Source organism: Panthera tigris, chromosome A2 (assembly GCF_018350195.1).
Source record: "Panthera tigris isolate Pti1 chromosome A2, P.tigris_Pti1_mat1.1, whole genome shotgun sequence".
Classification (NCBI taxonomy): Eukaryota; Metazoa; Chordata; class Mammalia; order Carnivora; family Felidae; genus Panthera; species Panthera tigris.
In genome coordinates, this window is record NC_056661.1 from 5,014,213 (window position 1) to 5,029,016 (window position 14,804).

General features: G+C 57.1%; 2 protein-coding genes and 1 long non-coding RNA gene across 7 annotated transcripts in view; 1 reads left to right on the forward strand and 2 right to left on the reverse strand.

The window, feature by feature from the left end:
- LOC102968028 (complement C3) overlaps positions 1-1,863 on the reverse strand; it is a 38,346-nt gene extending 36,483 nt beyond the window's left edge. Inside the window, exons 1-4 of the mRNA XM_042977954.1 lie at positions 1,753-1,863; positions 1,169-1,361; positions 669-831; positions 501-571 (exon numbers count right to left, since the gene is read on the reverse strand). Of these exons, the coding sequence (XP_042833888.1) occupies positions 501-571; positions 669-831; positions 1,169-1,361; positions 1,753-1,826 (501 nt within the window). The 5' untranslated portion in view covers positions 1,827-1,863. The remainder of the gene's footprint in view (positions 1-500; positions 572-668; positions 832-1,168; positions 1,362-1,752) is intronic.
- LOC122236557 lies at positions 233-12,601 on the forward strand. Of its 4 annotated transcripts, none has more exons than XR_006214603.1 (3): positions 233-370; positions 9,120-9,205; positions 12,467-12,601. It is a non-coding gene; the product is annotated as an uncharacterized LOC122236557 (long non-coding RNA). The 4 variants fall into 4 exon arrangements; XR_006214604.1 differs by lacking the exon at positions 233-370 and adding an exon at positions 8,210-8,260; XR_006214605.1 differs by lacking the exon at positions 233-370 and adding an exon at positions 8,260-8,328.
- On the reverse strand, positions 7,523-13,622 carry GPR108 (G protein-coupled receptor 108). 2 transcript variants are annotated; one of them, XM_042977958.1, is made up of 18 exons: positions 13,472-13,622; positions 12,599-12,718; positions 12,045-12,095; positions 11,762-11,844; positions 10,929-11,053; positions 10,743-10,804; positions 10,591-10,659; positions 10,390-10,494; positions 10,060-10,193; positions 9,867-9,942; positions 9,270-9,343; positions 9,072-9,189; positions 8,850-8,980; positions 8,684-8,727; positions 8,348-8,397; positions 8,099-8,182; positions 7,872-7,996; positions 7,523-7,690 (listed from the first exon to the last, which is right to left on the reverse strand). In XM_042977958.1, the coding sequence occupies exons 1-18, from the start codon at positions 13,589-13,591 to the stop codon at positions 7,618-7,620; spliced, it is 1,644 nt and encodes a 547-aa protein (XP_042833892.1). In that variant the 5' UTR covers positions 13,592-13,622; the 3' UTR covers positions 7,523-7,617. The 2 variants fall into 2 exon arrangements, with proteins under 2 accessions (XP_042833892.1, XP_042833893.1); XM_042977959.1 differs by lacking the exons at positions 12,045-12,095; positions 12,599-12,718; positions 13,472-13,622 and having other exon boundaries at positions 10,591-10,675.
- Between the last annotated feature and the right edge of the window lie 1,182 nt (positions 13,623-14,804).

The following is a 14,804-nucleotide window of genomic DNA, read 5'->3' on the forward strand; positions in this document are numbered from 1 at the left end:
AGAGTGAGTGAGGGGAAGATGGGGAGGAGAGGAGGAGAGGAGGACAGGTAGGGGACAGGGCAAGTCTTGCAGGGCCTTGGGGAGTGCTGGGAGGACTTAGGCTTTTACCCCAAGGAGGTGGGAGCTCCTGGAGGGCTCTGGGTGGAGGAGGATGGGACATGAGTTGGGTGCTCAAGGCTACCCCCTGGCAGCAGGAGGCGGATTGGGCTACAGAGAGTTTTTATCTGTCATCTCAATCTTCAGCTGAGAAATCTAAGGCCCAGGAGGGTGAAGTGACCTGTCCAGAGTGACACGGTCCCCAGAGGTTTGTCTGGAGCCGGAATCCACGGGCAGAAGCATCAGTGAGCCTGGTATCCCTGGATCTCTACAGGTCTCTTTGCCTTTAGGCCTCTGCAGTCCTGCCTTTTCCGGAATCTCTTCTCTGTCTCTCTCTATCTCTTTGTCTCTCACCGAGTCTCTGCCCAGGGGGAGTCATTGTCTGGGCTCCCCGCTGCTGGTACCTGGATGCTGACGATAACGGTCCGGCCCACGGGCAGTAGGTCGTTGTCCACGGTAAAGATCCGATAGAGGACTGGGAGATGATGTTAGAGAAAGGGGGCGGTGAGTGAGGCCACGCCCCTCCCCACAGTCCCCCCAGCCCTGTCTCCAGCCACCGCCCAGCCCCTTACCCGTGGATCCTGGGGTATAGATGGGCTTGTCCGTCTGGATGAAGAGGTACCCGCTCTGAAAGCTGACCAGCACCACCTTCTCCACTACAGTGCTCCCAAAGTCTGCCTGGATAGTCACGAATTTTTTCCCCTTCTCTGATGTTAATTCCTTGCTGGCTGGGATCTAGGCATAGCCAGAGAATCATTGAGATGCTGCCTCCCGGCCCCTTGCCCACATTCACCCCCAGACTTTCACCTGCCTGCCCTTCCTGCCAATAGCACCTGTCCACCACTCCGGGTCCCCCTGGTGTGCCCAGGTTGGGAGCGGAAGGGTAGTAGGGGAGGGAGCAAGGGTCTAAGATGGGTAGGGATCAGAAAGGGGGATGAGTAGGGGGAATTAGACAAGGACCTCAGAGGACCTCTCTTAGGAGAGGGGCTCAAAGCTAGGGGCTCAGGATAGGAGAAGCTAATTGAAGGAGGAGTCTCAGAGACGGGAGAGGGGCATCAGCAGGTACATCCACCTTGATTTTGACTGTGCTCATGTGATTGTTGTCTTTGGTCAGAGCGCTGTTCTCACTGGATAACACTTGCTTTTTCACCGGGAAGTCGTGGACAGTGACCGCGACTGCAATGTTGTTTTCCAAGTCATGGGCCTCCAGCAGCACGGTCTCCTCATTCTCCAGCCGCAGGATGTTGGGGGTGATCATGGAGAACCTGCAGGTCGGGTGGAACACGGGATGGAGCTGCCGTTCTAGAGACCACGGTTCCAACCCTCACCCACATATCACGAAGCCCCCAAATCCTGTGAAGTCAGATCTCCAGGCCTCCAAGTGATTCCGCAGCCACGGAATCACTGAACACACCACAGGCACCCAAACCTGCAGACCCCTGCTTCTAGAAACATCCGCCTCCCATTGTAACCCGAGTGCCATGAACCCCCAGCTCATGAAATCATGAGCTCACAGGCAGCCCAAGTCCATTCACATCCCAACCCGCTGACCCCTGCCTCCACAGACACCCACGTGCGCCCTGGATTCTACTAGGACCTGAACCCCACCCCCACCTCACAAGTAGCCCGGTTTGGAGAAGGGTCATGACCACTCACATGGGGTCCCCCGGTGCCAGGGGCAGGGCGGTAAGCAGCAGCAGCAGCAGGCTGGGGCCTGAGGCAGGCCCCATGGTGCAGGGACGGTGGAGGGACAGAGGGACGGAGGAAGCGGACTGGGAGGGAATGAGCAGAGGCTGCTGGAGGCTGCCTTTTATCTGGCTCCCGTCTCCCCCCTGCAACCTCAGCCCAGCCCGCAGCTCCCGTGGCTTCCCCCTTCCTGGAGCTGCCCCAGATTTCTCAATACCATTTCCTAAGTTTTTCAATCCCTGGGGCCAGTGTGTCCTGGGGTAACTAACCCAAGGGCATGTCCTCCAGCAAGATGGACACACCTCCCCCCTGCCAAGGTCTCCCTCAGGGTCAAGGTCAGTTGGTAAACAGGGACCTTTCCCTGTTGCACCTACTTAGCGGTGGAGGAACACTGAGGGCCAGAGAGCTCCCCACCCCAGGTATCTGGGCCTGGCGCCCAGTCAGTTTCTGGCCATGCGTTTGTTAACCAATGCCTTCCTTTGGGTTCATGTCTATGCTGGTAGCTGGAGTCCCTCCTCCATGGTGTGGTCAGGCTGGGGGACAAGGTCCAGGACAGAGACTCCTGGCCCTACGGTGTGTCTTCCCAATGGAGAAGAACTCTGCTTTGTGGAGGGTCAGGAAAGACTTCTGAGAGGAGGGGACATTTCAGCTGGGCTTTGAAGTATGTGTAGAAGTTCACTCTCCCAGTGAGCATGTATTTTTAAAAATATTTGTTTATTTTTGCATGACAGAGACAGAGCAGGGGGAGGGGCAGAGAGAGACAGAGACACAGAATCTGAAGCTCAGGCTCCAGGCTCTGAGCTGTCAGCACAGAGCCCAATGCAGGGCTTGAACTCACAAATACTAGATCATGACCCGAGCTGAAGTCGGAGGCTTAACTGAACCAACTGAGCCACCCCGGCCCTGCAATGAGCATGTATTTTAATACAGGTGGAACCTGGAGCTCCCTTCATGTACCCTTGTCAGGATGCCTGAGAGACTATAATCGTTAAAAAAAAACTTTCCTCATCAGTGAGGCAATTTCCCATTGCTAGCTTTTTTTTTGTCTTAACGTTACAGTATTATCATTAATATTATTAAAATTATTATTATTCCATCTGTATTTAATTTTTTATGAATAGCTAATATCTTCCTATGGTTCAACACCTAAAGGGTCCACGTAGATGTACAGGGAAAAGGCAATTTGCCTCGTATTCCTGTTCCCAACCATTCAGGTCTCAGATGCCACAGTGAAACCAAATCCCTTGTTTCCTTCCAGAGATATGCATTTTGAATGCTCGCAAGTTTTAAAAACAAATTACCAGTCTTCTCTGCCTGCTATTCTTCCTGGTCTCCCTGGGTTACGCCTTGCCTTTTTCGTAAACAGTATCCCTCAGAGATCGTTTAATATCAGTGCCCAGAGAGCTTCCTTGTTGTTAAAGGCAACTGCCTCCTATTACATTGTGTGAAAGCGACCCGCCTCTTCTGCGTGGACAGACTTCCCCGGATACAGTGAGTGGTCTTGACCTGCATCACTTTCCAGCTCTGACACTTAGAGGTATACTTTGGCACTTGATTAATAGCCACGCTGAGCCTCAGTTTCCCCCGTCAGAGGAGGTTGTAATAGCACTCATGTCACAGTTGTCATTGCCACGAAAGGACATGACCCTGGACCAAGAGCTACTTGCATTAATAATCCTGCAAGATATGGCTGTATTTCCCTCCGTGATTGTATTGATTTACATACTTGCTGGCCTTGCAGGAAATTGCTGGATTTCCCCACTGTCTCACCACGACAGCATGTTGGCAAAGCTTTGCGTTTTTGCCTCAGTGTTATTTGATGTGTGCCTGTTGGATTCCCAGCAAGGTTGTGCATCTGGGGGAAGGGGTGTGTGGAGTCCAGGGCACAGGAGGCAACAGGTAAGTGGGTGGGGGATCCTGATCTCCGAAGGCCTGGTTTCCAAAGTCCCAAGGAAGGGGTTAATGGGGAACCCAGCTCTGATTTCCTGTAAACCATATGCCTTTCCTGGCCTAGGCTCCATGCCTGGAGTTGGGGGAGGTGTGCAGACACAGAACAAACCTGGACCCTGTCTGCCTTGATTGCGTCACCCCTTCTTTGGGAGAGGGAGGGTGCAAGCACCTGCTTACTATCCAGAACTGAGATTCAACTTCTGAAACAGGGGTTGGGGTACCTCCTAGGATCCCCCAAATCTCAATTACTCCCATTTTCCTCCCGCACCCCATTTCCTGGTTGCATTATAGCCCTAAACATTCAGGGTTTCTGCTTTGACTGTCTTGGGAAGGTATTCCTACTGGCCTGTGCCTCCCAGCAAGGCTTGGTTCTGGCTTTCCCAGAGCCTCAGTTAATCCATCTGAACAATGGGATTGATGATAGTTGCTGCTGTTTTGACAAAGGTGCTGATGCTTCAGATTAAGAGGTCTGCAAAGGGTCCTGGCCCCAACCTCCAGCAAGTGACCAGAGGGGTGAAGGCAGAAGCAGAGGTGCGCCTGGGAGAAGGAAGGGATTCTTGGAAGCTTCATCCTGGGGAATGTGCATTTGTGCCCAGCAGTGTGGGAGAGGGATGGCAGGCAAGAGAAGCCAGAAGGGGAGAGAGAGGAGGAGGCCTGGAGGATGGGATTCCCGTTAGCTGGCGTGCCCTGCCCAACATTCCAGCTATGGAGAGCGGGAGGGCCAGGCTGCCTGGGTTGAGGCTAAGTGGGGTCTCTGGAAGGCACTTAACCCTAACACAGTATTGGCTATGTGTCCCCGATTCCAGTTGAACTGGTGTCCTGAGTTTCGTCTGGCACCCCAGCTGGAGGAAGGAGAAGGGGAAGGAAGGGGGAGGATTTCTGGGTGGGGGGAGCCCAGGCACCCCTCTCCCTCCCACCCCCTTGAGTGCAGTGATTTCCCTGCTGCACCCCCCACCCTCACCCTTGAGTCGGTGCCAGGCCTGGGAACAGCGGGGACTGCCCCTCCCCTCCTGGCCCCCCACTTCCAGGATGGGGTCCTTGCTACACTGCTTTCTGAGATTTTCCCTCCAGGACCCATGGCCTGGGCCCCTCCCCCACCATGCAGCCCAGGCCTCCCCTTCTCCCCCTACTCATTACTCATTAACTGGAAGGTAAACTTGGCCCGGCTGGATTTGATCTGCCCCATGGCTGCTTCCCCCGCTCCCCCTGCACCCCTGACTCAAGCTCAGGAGAGGCCTGAGCATCAGGGACCCCCACCCTGGAGGGTGCAGGGGCAGGCTGGACATTCACAGCCATGAATGTCCCTCTGAGAATTGCGTGACAAGCCAGTGGCATGGGAGAGGCAGAGGCTCAGCCTGGTGCCCCGCACGTGGTGAGGCCTCACTGCACATGGACTGTATGTTTATTGTTTCCAACACCTGCTTCTCTTCCTCACCTTGTTTCGCTGACAGCCCTGCCCATCCTCCAAGCCGTCCCCCATCGTCCTCCCTCTCCCCTGCACTCACTGTCCCAGTCCATCTGTCTGTTGTCCGCACCCCTGTGGTCTGTGGCCTCCCTGTTGCAGAATCACTCCTTTCAACTCATCTACTCTACAGCAACGGGGGACTTTGTGTAAAAACACAGCTTTGTGACCCTGCAAAACTATGGTGTAGAATACGCGTATGCACGCTAGTGAGTTGGTCTCCATGAGACTCAGACGCAGCACTTTATTTCGTGAAACTTGTTTCTTCTGCATCCCTGGTTTGCAGACCAAGAGACTGAGCGCTTTGAACACCTGCCCAAGATCCTCTAGGTGGGAGGAGCTGGGATTTGAACCCAGGCAGCCGGGGTCCAGACTTCAGGCTCCTAAGCTGTAGGAGTCTCTGACTGCTGTTGTAATAAATGACCACGCACTTGGTGGCTTAAAATAATACCTGTGTATTCTCTTACAGGGCTGGAGGGCTGAAGTCTGAAATCAAGGTGTGGGCAGGGCTGTGTTCCTTAGGGAGGCTCCAACGGGGGGACCTGGGAATCCACTTCCTGCCCTTTTGGGCTTCTAGAGCCCATTGCACCCCTTGGCTCAGGGGGCCAGCTAAACCTCACAGCACATCCCTTATACGTGTTTCCTCGTGGCTCTCCTTGTCTGACTGGGACCCTGATGCCTCCCTCTCATAAGGACCCTGGTGATGACATTGGGTCATCCAGGATCACCTCCCATCTCAGCGCCTTTAGCTCAATCACATCTGCAAAGTGCCCTTTGCCGCATCATGTGACATCCTCGCAGGTTCTGGGGATCGGGACGGGGGCTTCTTTGGGAGCCCGGATTCTGCGCACCCCTGCACGCACATGGAGTAAAGCACCGACTTCGATGGTCACGTCCTTCCCTGCTGTAACCTTCTTGGCTCCCACGGGCATTAGCCCGAAGTCCAACTGTTGTCTTGAGGCTTCTGCCAGCTGCTCCCCCACCCTCCCTGCCCCCCTCTCGGCCTCAGCCAGCCCTGCAGGGGGACTGGCAGGCTATTCTGGGCTTCTCCGCTTGCTCACATAACTTGCTCAGTCTGCAATGCCTCCTCACTTCCTTGTCTGGCTGGGCTCTTTATTCATCTGGGCCCCGTTATACTTGTTTCTGTTTGCAGGAAGCCTTGACCCCTGCCCGATTCTCTACCCGTCATCCCATGCCTGTGGCCCCCACTGAGAATTGTCTGCTGAGCTCCAAAAGGGGCTGTGGGCTCTCTGGCTGAAAGGGGGTTTGGGACAGGGGAGACAATGACATCTCTGGAGCTGCCCACGTGGGTGCACAGGTGCAGTGCTAATCTGAAGTCCCTCTTCAAGGTTCAGGGCAGCCCACGAAAGGTTAGGCTGTGCTGAGCCACTCATACCATTATCACATGTGTGATACTCAGTGGCCTCACGGGGACCTCAGTTTACATGTTAGGACACAGAGGCGAAACCACCTACCCAGGGGCACACAACAAAGGGCGCGGAGGGTTGGGGGAGGCCGGAGGTTTGGTCGCAGGGAGTCTAGGTGCCGAAGGGCAGTGTGGTCCGTGGTAAAGTGCAGCCCTGAAACCAGACTGCTAGTGTTTTGAGCCCCGAGTCTCTCAACTCATCAGCTGTGTGACCCTGGGCAAGCTACTTAGCCTGTCTGTGTCTCACAGACTTAATAGGAGTCAGGGTCAATGGAAGCCTTCGAAGAGGGTGTGGCATTCAGCGTTAGCCACAATTAGACACTTCAGTGCCCACTACTTGTGGGCCTACCAACCAGCAAGTTTTCCTGACCTCCAGCCTCTATACACGCTGCCCCTCCCCTGGGCCTGCCGTCCTTCCCCTACTTCTCTGATCACCTCCCCCCAGCTTCCCAGGCTGGGTCAGGGCCCTGTGATGGTCTCATCCTTATCCCTGCCTGGCCCCTTCCCCCAACCGTGAGCCCCTTGAGGGTCGAGCCTGGGTCACTGCTCTGTCCTCAGCACTGGGTTCAGGGCCTGACGTGTAGCAGTTGCTCGAATGACATTTACTGAATGTGGAGGGCAACGGAGACTGAAACCTCCCCCACCCCCCATGAATACAGGTTTCTCAACTGTAAGCACAACCTCCGTGTCAGACCTCAACACCCAGAAAGGCAAGAAACCAGGCTAGCAAAACAGATCGGTCATTATTGCGCAACTGCAAGCGGCAGATGGCTCCAGGGCGGGGACACGATTGCCCAACACTTGGGGGAGGAGGGGGGGCTCTCTTCTGAATGGGCTCTGGGGACTCAAGGCTCAGGGAGCTAGGCGCAGCATGCGCCCCGGGCGCCCTCCTCCTCCTGCTCCTGGCGCTTTGGGAGCCCGCAGGAGTGAGGAATGTGTGTGTGGAGCGGGTGGGAGCAGGCGGGGGACGGAGGGCTGGTCCCAGATGCCGGGATGATCACAACAGCTCCCGCCCGCTGGCCGTTTTGTTGACTTTGGACAGGCCTTCCCGGAACCCAGAATTGGTCATTCTAGAGGCAGAGAACCAGGAGGCGGCTCAGGAGTTGAGGGGGACCAGGCCCCGCCCCCGATGGCCGTCGAATCCACTCCTAGAGCTCCCCGGCCCCGCCCCCCGAGCGCTGGCCCCGCCCACCCTGCCTCCGGGACTCCTGTGCCCGCGCCCCCCACCAGCCCCTGAGGCCCAGGGCTCACAGTTGCTCCATTTGCACGTCCTCCTCGTCCTCCTGGGGCAGCTGCAGGTATGGGTTGTTGCCTGCAGGCTGGAACTTGTAGCCAGTGAGCACGAAGAAGGCCAGAGTGGAGCCTTCTACCAAGAGCTGCAGGGCAAGGGCAGGAGGAGTGTCAGGCACGCCCCCCGCACCCCCGCCCCCAAAGCTGTCTGGCCCACCCTCCCATCTGCCTAGGGCCCCCGTGTCCACCTGGTACAGCCACTGCCACTGGAAGGGCACGGCCACCCGCAGCAGGATGGCGATGATCCTCGTGAAATAGACGTAACAGATGATCTGCCGGGACAGAGACAGAGGGCAGGGCTTTGGGGCTGAGTGATGGCTGGCTGATGGCAGACGGAGGGGTTAGAGTGGGTATGCCAAGGGCTGGTTGTAACCCCCGGAAAAAAAAAATCCCCCCGAAGACCACAAAACTCCGCCGAGTGAGAACGGGGCTCCTACCATGACATAGTAATGCCGAAACAGCTTCAGCTTGGCCAGGTTCACTGCCACTGAGGGTGTACACAGAGAGGGGGGTTAGGGGAAGGAGGCTGGGGGCATGGGGAAAGGGAGAGGTGTGGAGGAGGTCTGGGGACTGGGAGAACATCTTGGGGAGGGGCCAAGGGGCAGGAAACCTGGAGGGGGATGTTTGGGCTGGGGAGCACTGGACGGGAAGAAAGGTAGAGAGGCAGGAAGGCAGTGGCGGCAGGGAGGGAAGGGACATCCAGGGATCAGAAAGAGGGTCCTGGAGCGGGACAGGGGCTGGGGGCCCAGGAGGTCCTGGGACCAGGGCCTCACCCTTTCCATCAGTGCCCGATGCATCCTGGAGATGCCGGATAGACCTGGAATGGGGCAGGGGACACAGGAAGCTGTCAGCACTACCTCTGGCCATGTTTGTGGTGGCCTGGAGGGGTGGGGGGAGGGGTCCTCAGCCTCCAGCGGGGGTCACGTGTCAGATCCTCACCAGACCACAGGGAAGAGAATGGCGCCACAGCAGATGAGGTCCACCAGGAAGAGGGTCTCCTTCCAGAGCCTGTAGTCGCTGGCGCCCTCCTCACGGGACTCAATGACGATGTAGGCCACGTTGGCCAGGACCTGGGGGCGGTGTAGGCTGGGTAGGTGTGCCCCAAGGGCCAAGGTGTGCCTGGCCCCATCCCCACCCACCAGCCTGGGGCCTCCTGTGCACCTGCAGGGGAATCACGATCCCAAAGATTTTCTTTTCCTTGTCTGACAGGACGTACTTGACAAAGGCCCAGCCAGAGCCGATCAAGGCGATGGTGATGAAGAGGAGAGCGCCCTTCAGCCTGGGGAGTGTGTGTGGTAAGAGGGGGTGCCCGACCCTCCCCAGCCCACCCCCCAACCTGCCGCAGAGAAGGGCACTCACAGGTGTGTGATGTAGTGCATGACAGCGAGGCCTTCGAGGGGGTGACCCTGGCTGTTGATGAAGTAATAGTTGATCTGGAGGTGGACGGATGGACAGTCAGACAGATGGACGGATGGGTGGGTGGACAGTGACAACTGGGAGGCTAGCGATGGCTTAGGAACATGGACGATCACTGTTGCATGGTGGTCAGAAAGTGGACAGAGCTGACAGTTATGACCAGGATGGCAGGTGGACTCAGAAATGGCCGTGACAACATAGGGGTGGACGGCTGGGATGACGGATGGGCAGTCACAGCCGTGACAAAGGCAGGGAAGTCACAGCTGGATGGATGGACAATGAGATAGTGAGACAATCAGTCAGGGGGAGAGTCAGAGCTGGGCCAGTGGACAGTCACAGCCGGACAGAAGGACAGGCAGACAGCTGGGCTGGGTGGACAGCTGGAGGCCACAGTGCAAAAATGGCTGGACATGTGGACAGTAGGACAAATGAACTCCCAAGCCCAGGGTCTGCAGAGATTTGGGGAGTGGGCTGCTTGGGCTTCTTCCTGGACCCAGAGACCCCAGCCCACCCCCTTCTGCTCTGGGCCCAAGCTCTCACACTGTGGAAAAGGAGGGAGATGCTCTTGGTGAAAGCCAGGGCTGCCATCAACCAATGGATCTTGAAGACGTTGTACCTGGTGGGGGGTGGGGAAGGTCACGGACAGAAGGAGGTGGAGGGCATTAGTTAGGGGCAGGGATGGGAGGGTATGAAGAGAGGAGGTGGGGGACCCCTCCCCCCAACCAGGCATTACGTGTTCCTGCAGAGAAGGGACACCCAGAAGATGCCAGCAGCCAGGAAGCAGGCAGACATGACCATATACAGCTTGAAAAGGGGAATTTCTGCCGCTGACAGGAAGCCCTCAGGGTTCTTCTCCCGGATCATGACCTGGGGAGGGGGCAGCGGTGGGGATGGCATACCAGCTCTGGACGTGCAGAGCCATGAGTGTGAGTCTCACTCTCCCACTCTCAAGCTCCCCCTCTCCGTGCCTCGGTCTTCCCATCTCCCAGGTGGGTACATCGGTCTACCGGTCCACAGCATGGCCTCAGGGAGGATGTGGCAAAGCCGCCCTGCGTCTGCTCACCGTGATGTCAAACGGCTGCTCCTGGCCCGGCCTGGAGTTGTAACAGTTGTGGAAATTGAGGTTGTACTGGCCTTCCTCCGCCTGAGAGCCGATCACGACGTGGAACTGGGGGGTGGGGGGCAGACAGGGGGAGTGGAGGCCTCAGCCTGGGAGTCCCCACTCTGGGAGGAGGTGGGGCCACAGGCGCTCACAGACACTCACGCTGAAGTTGTAGGAGTTGTTGAGATGCCCGAGACCCAGGATCAGTTCCTCGTCCTTCCCACTGGGGCCCTGAGGGGACAGAGTGCTGCATGGAGCATTAGCTGGCTCCCGGCCTGGGTCACCATATGCCCCTGAAGAGACCTTCCCCGAACCTGCTGATCTCCCTGGGACACTGTGGGTTTCGACTTGGCCTTGTCAAGCGTAGTGGTGGCCCCTGTAGGGGACAAGTGAATGAGTTTAGAGATGGATGGACAAATGGACAGCAGAAAAACGGGAGGCGGCCCAGAACAGCCCTAGCCATCTACACTCTCCCCGCTCACATGGCCAGCCTCACTCACCGCTGTCCACCTTAGGGGTGACTGTGTGCACTGGATTTGAGGGCCCTGGTTCAGAAGGTGCTTCGGGGAGGAGCCCAGGAGAGATGAACAGCTTCTTCTGCTCTCCATACTTCCTCACCTGGACCCTGGGGTGAGGGTGGGGACCGTGAGGGTGAGGCTGAAGGCTTGGGTCATGTGCATGACCTGTGCAGAGGAACTCAATGGCCCCTTGGGATCTCCTTTCTGAGGGCAGCACCAGGCTGAATCAGCGGTCACACAATTCCAGCACTGGCCACCACCCATCAGGACGACTGCCACATCTATGAACTGCCTGCACCCGTGACTGTCACTTCCCGTGACAGTGACTTACTCGTTCTACTTCAGCGCATTGTTTTAAATGAAAATGTGTCTATAGACAGGCTACATGGTATTGTGGGACTCTGGTGCCAGGCTGCCTGGGTCCAAATCCCAGTTCTTGGGCCTCAGTTTCCTCTTCTTTAGAATGGGGATAATAATAGTATAAAGAATCGATGAGTTCACACCTGTAAAAGCTCGCAGGATGCTGCCTGGCACACAGGAAGCATTCAACAAGCATGAACTATTGCTGTCAATTCTCACAACACTCCTCTGTGTCCGTGTCTTCTGCCCTGAGACCCCAACACTCTCTGGGTACCCTGCCCCTCTCCCTCCTTCCCGTAACCAGAAGGCTGGAAGGCAAAATTGAAAAGCACGTGGCTTTCTTCCTAAGAGCACGGAGGTTCTTTCCGGCTGGCTCCTCACTGTACCTGATCAGCTCACGTGGGTATCACACCCAGGGAAACACAAATGACGGAGCCCCTGGCCCATCAACTTACCGCAGATCCTTGGTGTTGATGAGGAAGAGAACCAGGAGGTTGCTACTGTTTTTCCAGAGAGGACAGTCGTGGGGGTCCCGGGTCTGGGGGGTGGGTAAGAGGGCACCTTGGTTACCAACTCCCACTAACCCACCCCCACCCTGCCTCCTCCCCGTGTACCCCGCAAGGGAGGGTCACCTCTTGCTCCCCTCTCTGGGAAAGAATGAGGGCCTCTGGGCTCCAGATGTAAAGGACAGACATCCCAGGCCCTCCTCACCCCCTCCCTACCTCCCCCTCCACTCACTGAGTAGGATCGAACACTGCCAGATCGAACCCGAGTCAGACTGAACCCCACCTGGCAGGCGGAAAGAAAAAGGGACAAAATGAGGGATTGCGCAGAGACCTCGCCAAGGCACCTCTTTTAGTAGCAATAGGAATGTAACCTCAAATTTACTGAACACCTACTATGTACTAGGTCCCACATTCACTCATGGAATTTTCCAACACACCATCCTGCCCCTGGCTTCTCATACTCTTAACTCCTAACCATCTCGAGCCACTCTACGTGGATGTCACTTCCCTAGGGAGACTCTCGCTGGTCCTCTGGACCTAGCCCATCCTGTTTTCACCCAATTAAAATGTTGATGTAATAATGCCCTCCCTCCACCAACCCAAGCTCAGGGTCTAGCAAACATGGCACGAGATTTTGTTTTTCCCATGTTACAGATGGAGCCTCAGAGGGGCCAATGCACTTGCCCAAGATCACACGGATGAGGGGCAGAGCTACAAACTGAGGACAGGGGGCTTGGAAACTTGTGCTCTTCGCCCTGCTCCAGCAAACTCCTCAAAGCCCCTCACCAGCGGGGCCTTCTCTTCTGTCTCCTGGAGGCCCAGACGCAGGAGGCTCAGGTCCACCTCCAGGGAGCCATTGGTGTAGAAGCCGAAGCTATTCAGCTGGATGTCTGCTCGCTTCTCCCCCTGCCGGAGACCAAGGAGGAAGAGGCAGCGGCAGCTCAGACTTCTTTCCAACTCAGCCCCACGGCTCTGGCGCGAGGTCCCCCTAAGAGCTCGGCCCCCTCCTGGTACCCCTAGATTGAGGACAGGTCCAAAGAGTAATGGGAGAGGCTGAGAGGGCCTTCCCGGAGGCCATGTCCCCAGACCAATCCCCCGGGGAGGAACAGGGTAGCCCCACATCCTCCAGCCACCATTCTGAGAGTCCAGCAAAAGAAAGCGTGGGGCATTTGCAAGTCTCCGCACTTGGTGAACACCACCCCAAGAGCAGAGTTATTTATCTTGGTGCGCCGAGCTCTGACCTCCCAGTTTGTAGATTCCAAATGAGTCCCCAAGATCCCAGTGAGTGCCCAGAGAACCCAATCCTAGAAACCCCAGGGACTCCCCTGGGCGGCGCCAAAGGTGCCAGCGCCCCCCAGAGCAATCTCAAGAATTTAGAGGACTAAGGGGCGGGCGGGAGGGGGTGGGGTGTTCCCTGGAGCTGAAGACCCACCCCCCCAACGGGCGGGGCACAGTCCTAACACTGCCAGCCAGGCTGCGCCACCAGAGGACTGAAGGGACTCCTCGGACGAGACCACTCCGGGCCTGGAGGCGGGGGGCGCCGGACCGCTCCATCCCACGTAAGACGAGGGGGAGGTAGGACGAGACCACTCCAAACCAGGGGCTTCTTCGAGACAACACTGCGCCCCCCGCCCCAGTCCGCCGCGCGGCGGGACTCACCGTCAGCGCCAGTCGGTGGATGCGCCCAGAACAGCCACCCAAGAGCAGCAGCAGAAGTAGCAGCTGCCCCCACTCCGGGGGGCTCAGGCGGGCGAGCCCCCTCCTCTCGCTCACTGCCATCTCTAGAGCCACCACCTCCCCTGATACCGCCTCCGACGCCCCCACCGCCAAAGGGTGAGCCAATCGCCGCACCGTGAGGGCCGACCTTCCGGCATTTCCAGCCCGCCCAGCCAATCAGCGACTCTTTCCTAGAAAATCCGCATCCCCACCCCTGCACGACACCAAACAGACAACACCGGCTCCGAATGGGGTGCTGATAATGCTTAACCCCACCTCCGCTCTCACCAATCATTAGAAAGATAGTCCCGATGTAATTTGACAAACAGTCCACCTAACCAATTGTGATGGATCTGATATCCCGCCCTTGAAGCGGAACTCCTTCATCCACGCCCAACTGAAGGTCTGTCCAGGACTACATTACCCAGAATGCAGTGAGAGCAGACAGCGCAACAGGGCATTCAATAAACTACATATCCCAATATCCCCAAGGACGGACTTCCCCTTTTCACCCCGGGGAAGTGGCTCCTAGCCAGAGCACAGATTTTTGGTAAACACACGCATCTGCCGAGGCCTGTCCGGTTCTAATCTTCCTGATCCTAGGAGGCCTAAACCTAGCCCCAGGCTAAATCTTGGCCCTAGGATGACCTATGACCCTGGGCTGAATCCCAGCCTTAGGCGGAGCCTCCCTCCCTCGAGCGAGGCAACTAGAAGCCCATGCACAGATGCCAGGCTGAACTTGTCAATGGACTGAACACCAACCCTCGGCTGAGTCCCCCTACCTGCAGCTGAGCCCCGACATCAGCCTGAAACCCAGACTTCCCCACTCCCTTCTGACCCTCAACCTACACTGAGCCTTAATCTCTGGTTGAGCCCTCCACTTGGAGCACTGACCCCAGACTAGGCCTGACCTCTGGACCCTAGTTTGAGTCCCAGACCCCCTACTGGGTTGCTGACCCCTCGGCAAAGCTTCTGACCCCAGTCTGAGATCCCATCCCAACTGTGGTGCCGACCTGGAATGAATCCCAATTCCAATTTGAATTTGAGACTCTAATACCAGGCTGAGCCACTGATTCATCTGGTCCCCCAGCCCCTGGAGCACAGCCCACTTCGCAGCTTGAGGTTTTCTAGCTCAGAAGCCACCAGCAGGTGGGGCCAGGTCCCCACAGGGCCATCTGTGCCAGTGTGGGCTCCTGGGGCTATCCTCCTGGGCTCCCCGGTGTGTGTACTGGGAATCTGGGAGCTTAGAGCCTAACTTGTGCCTGGGGGCTCTGGG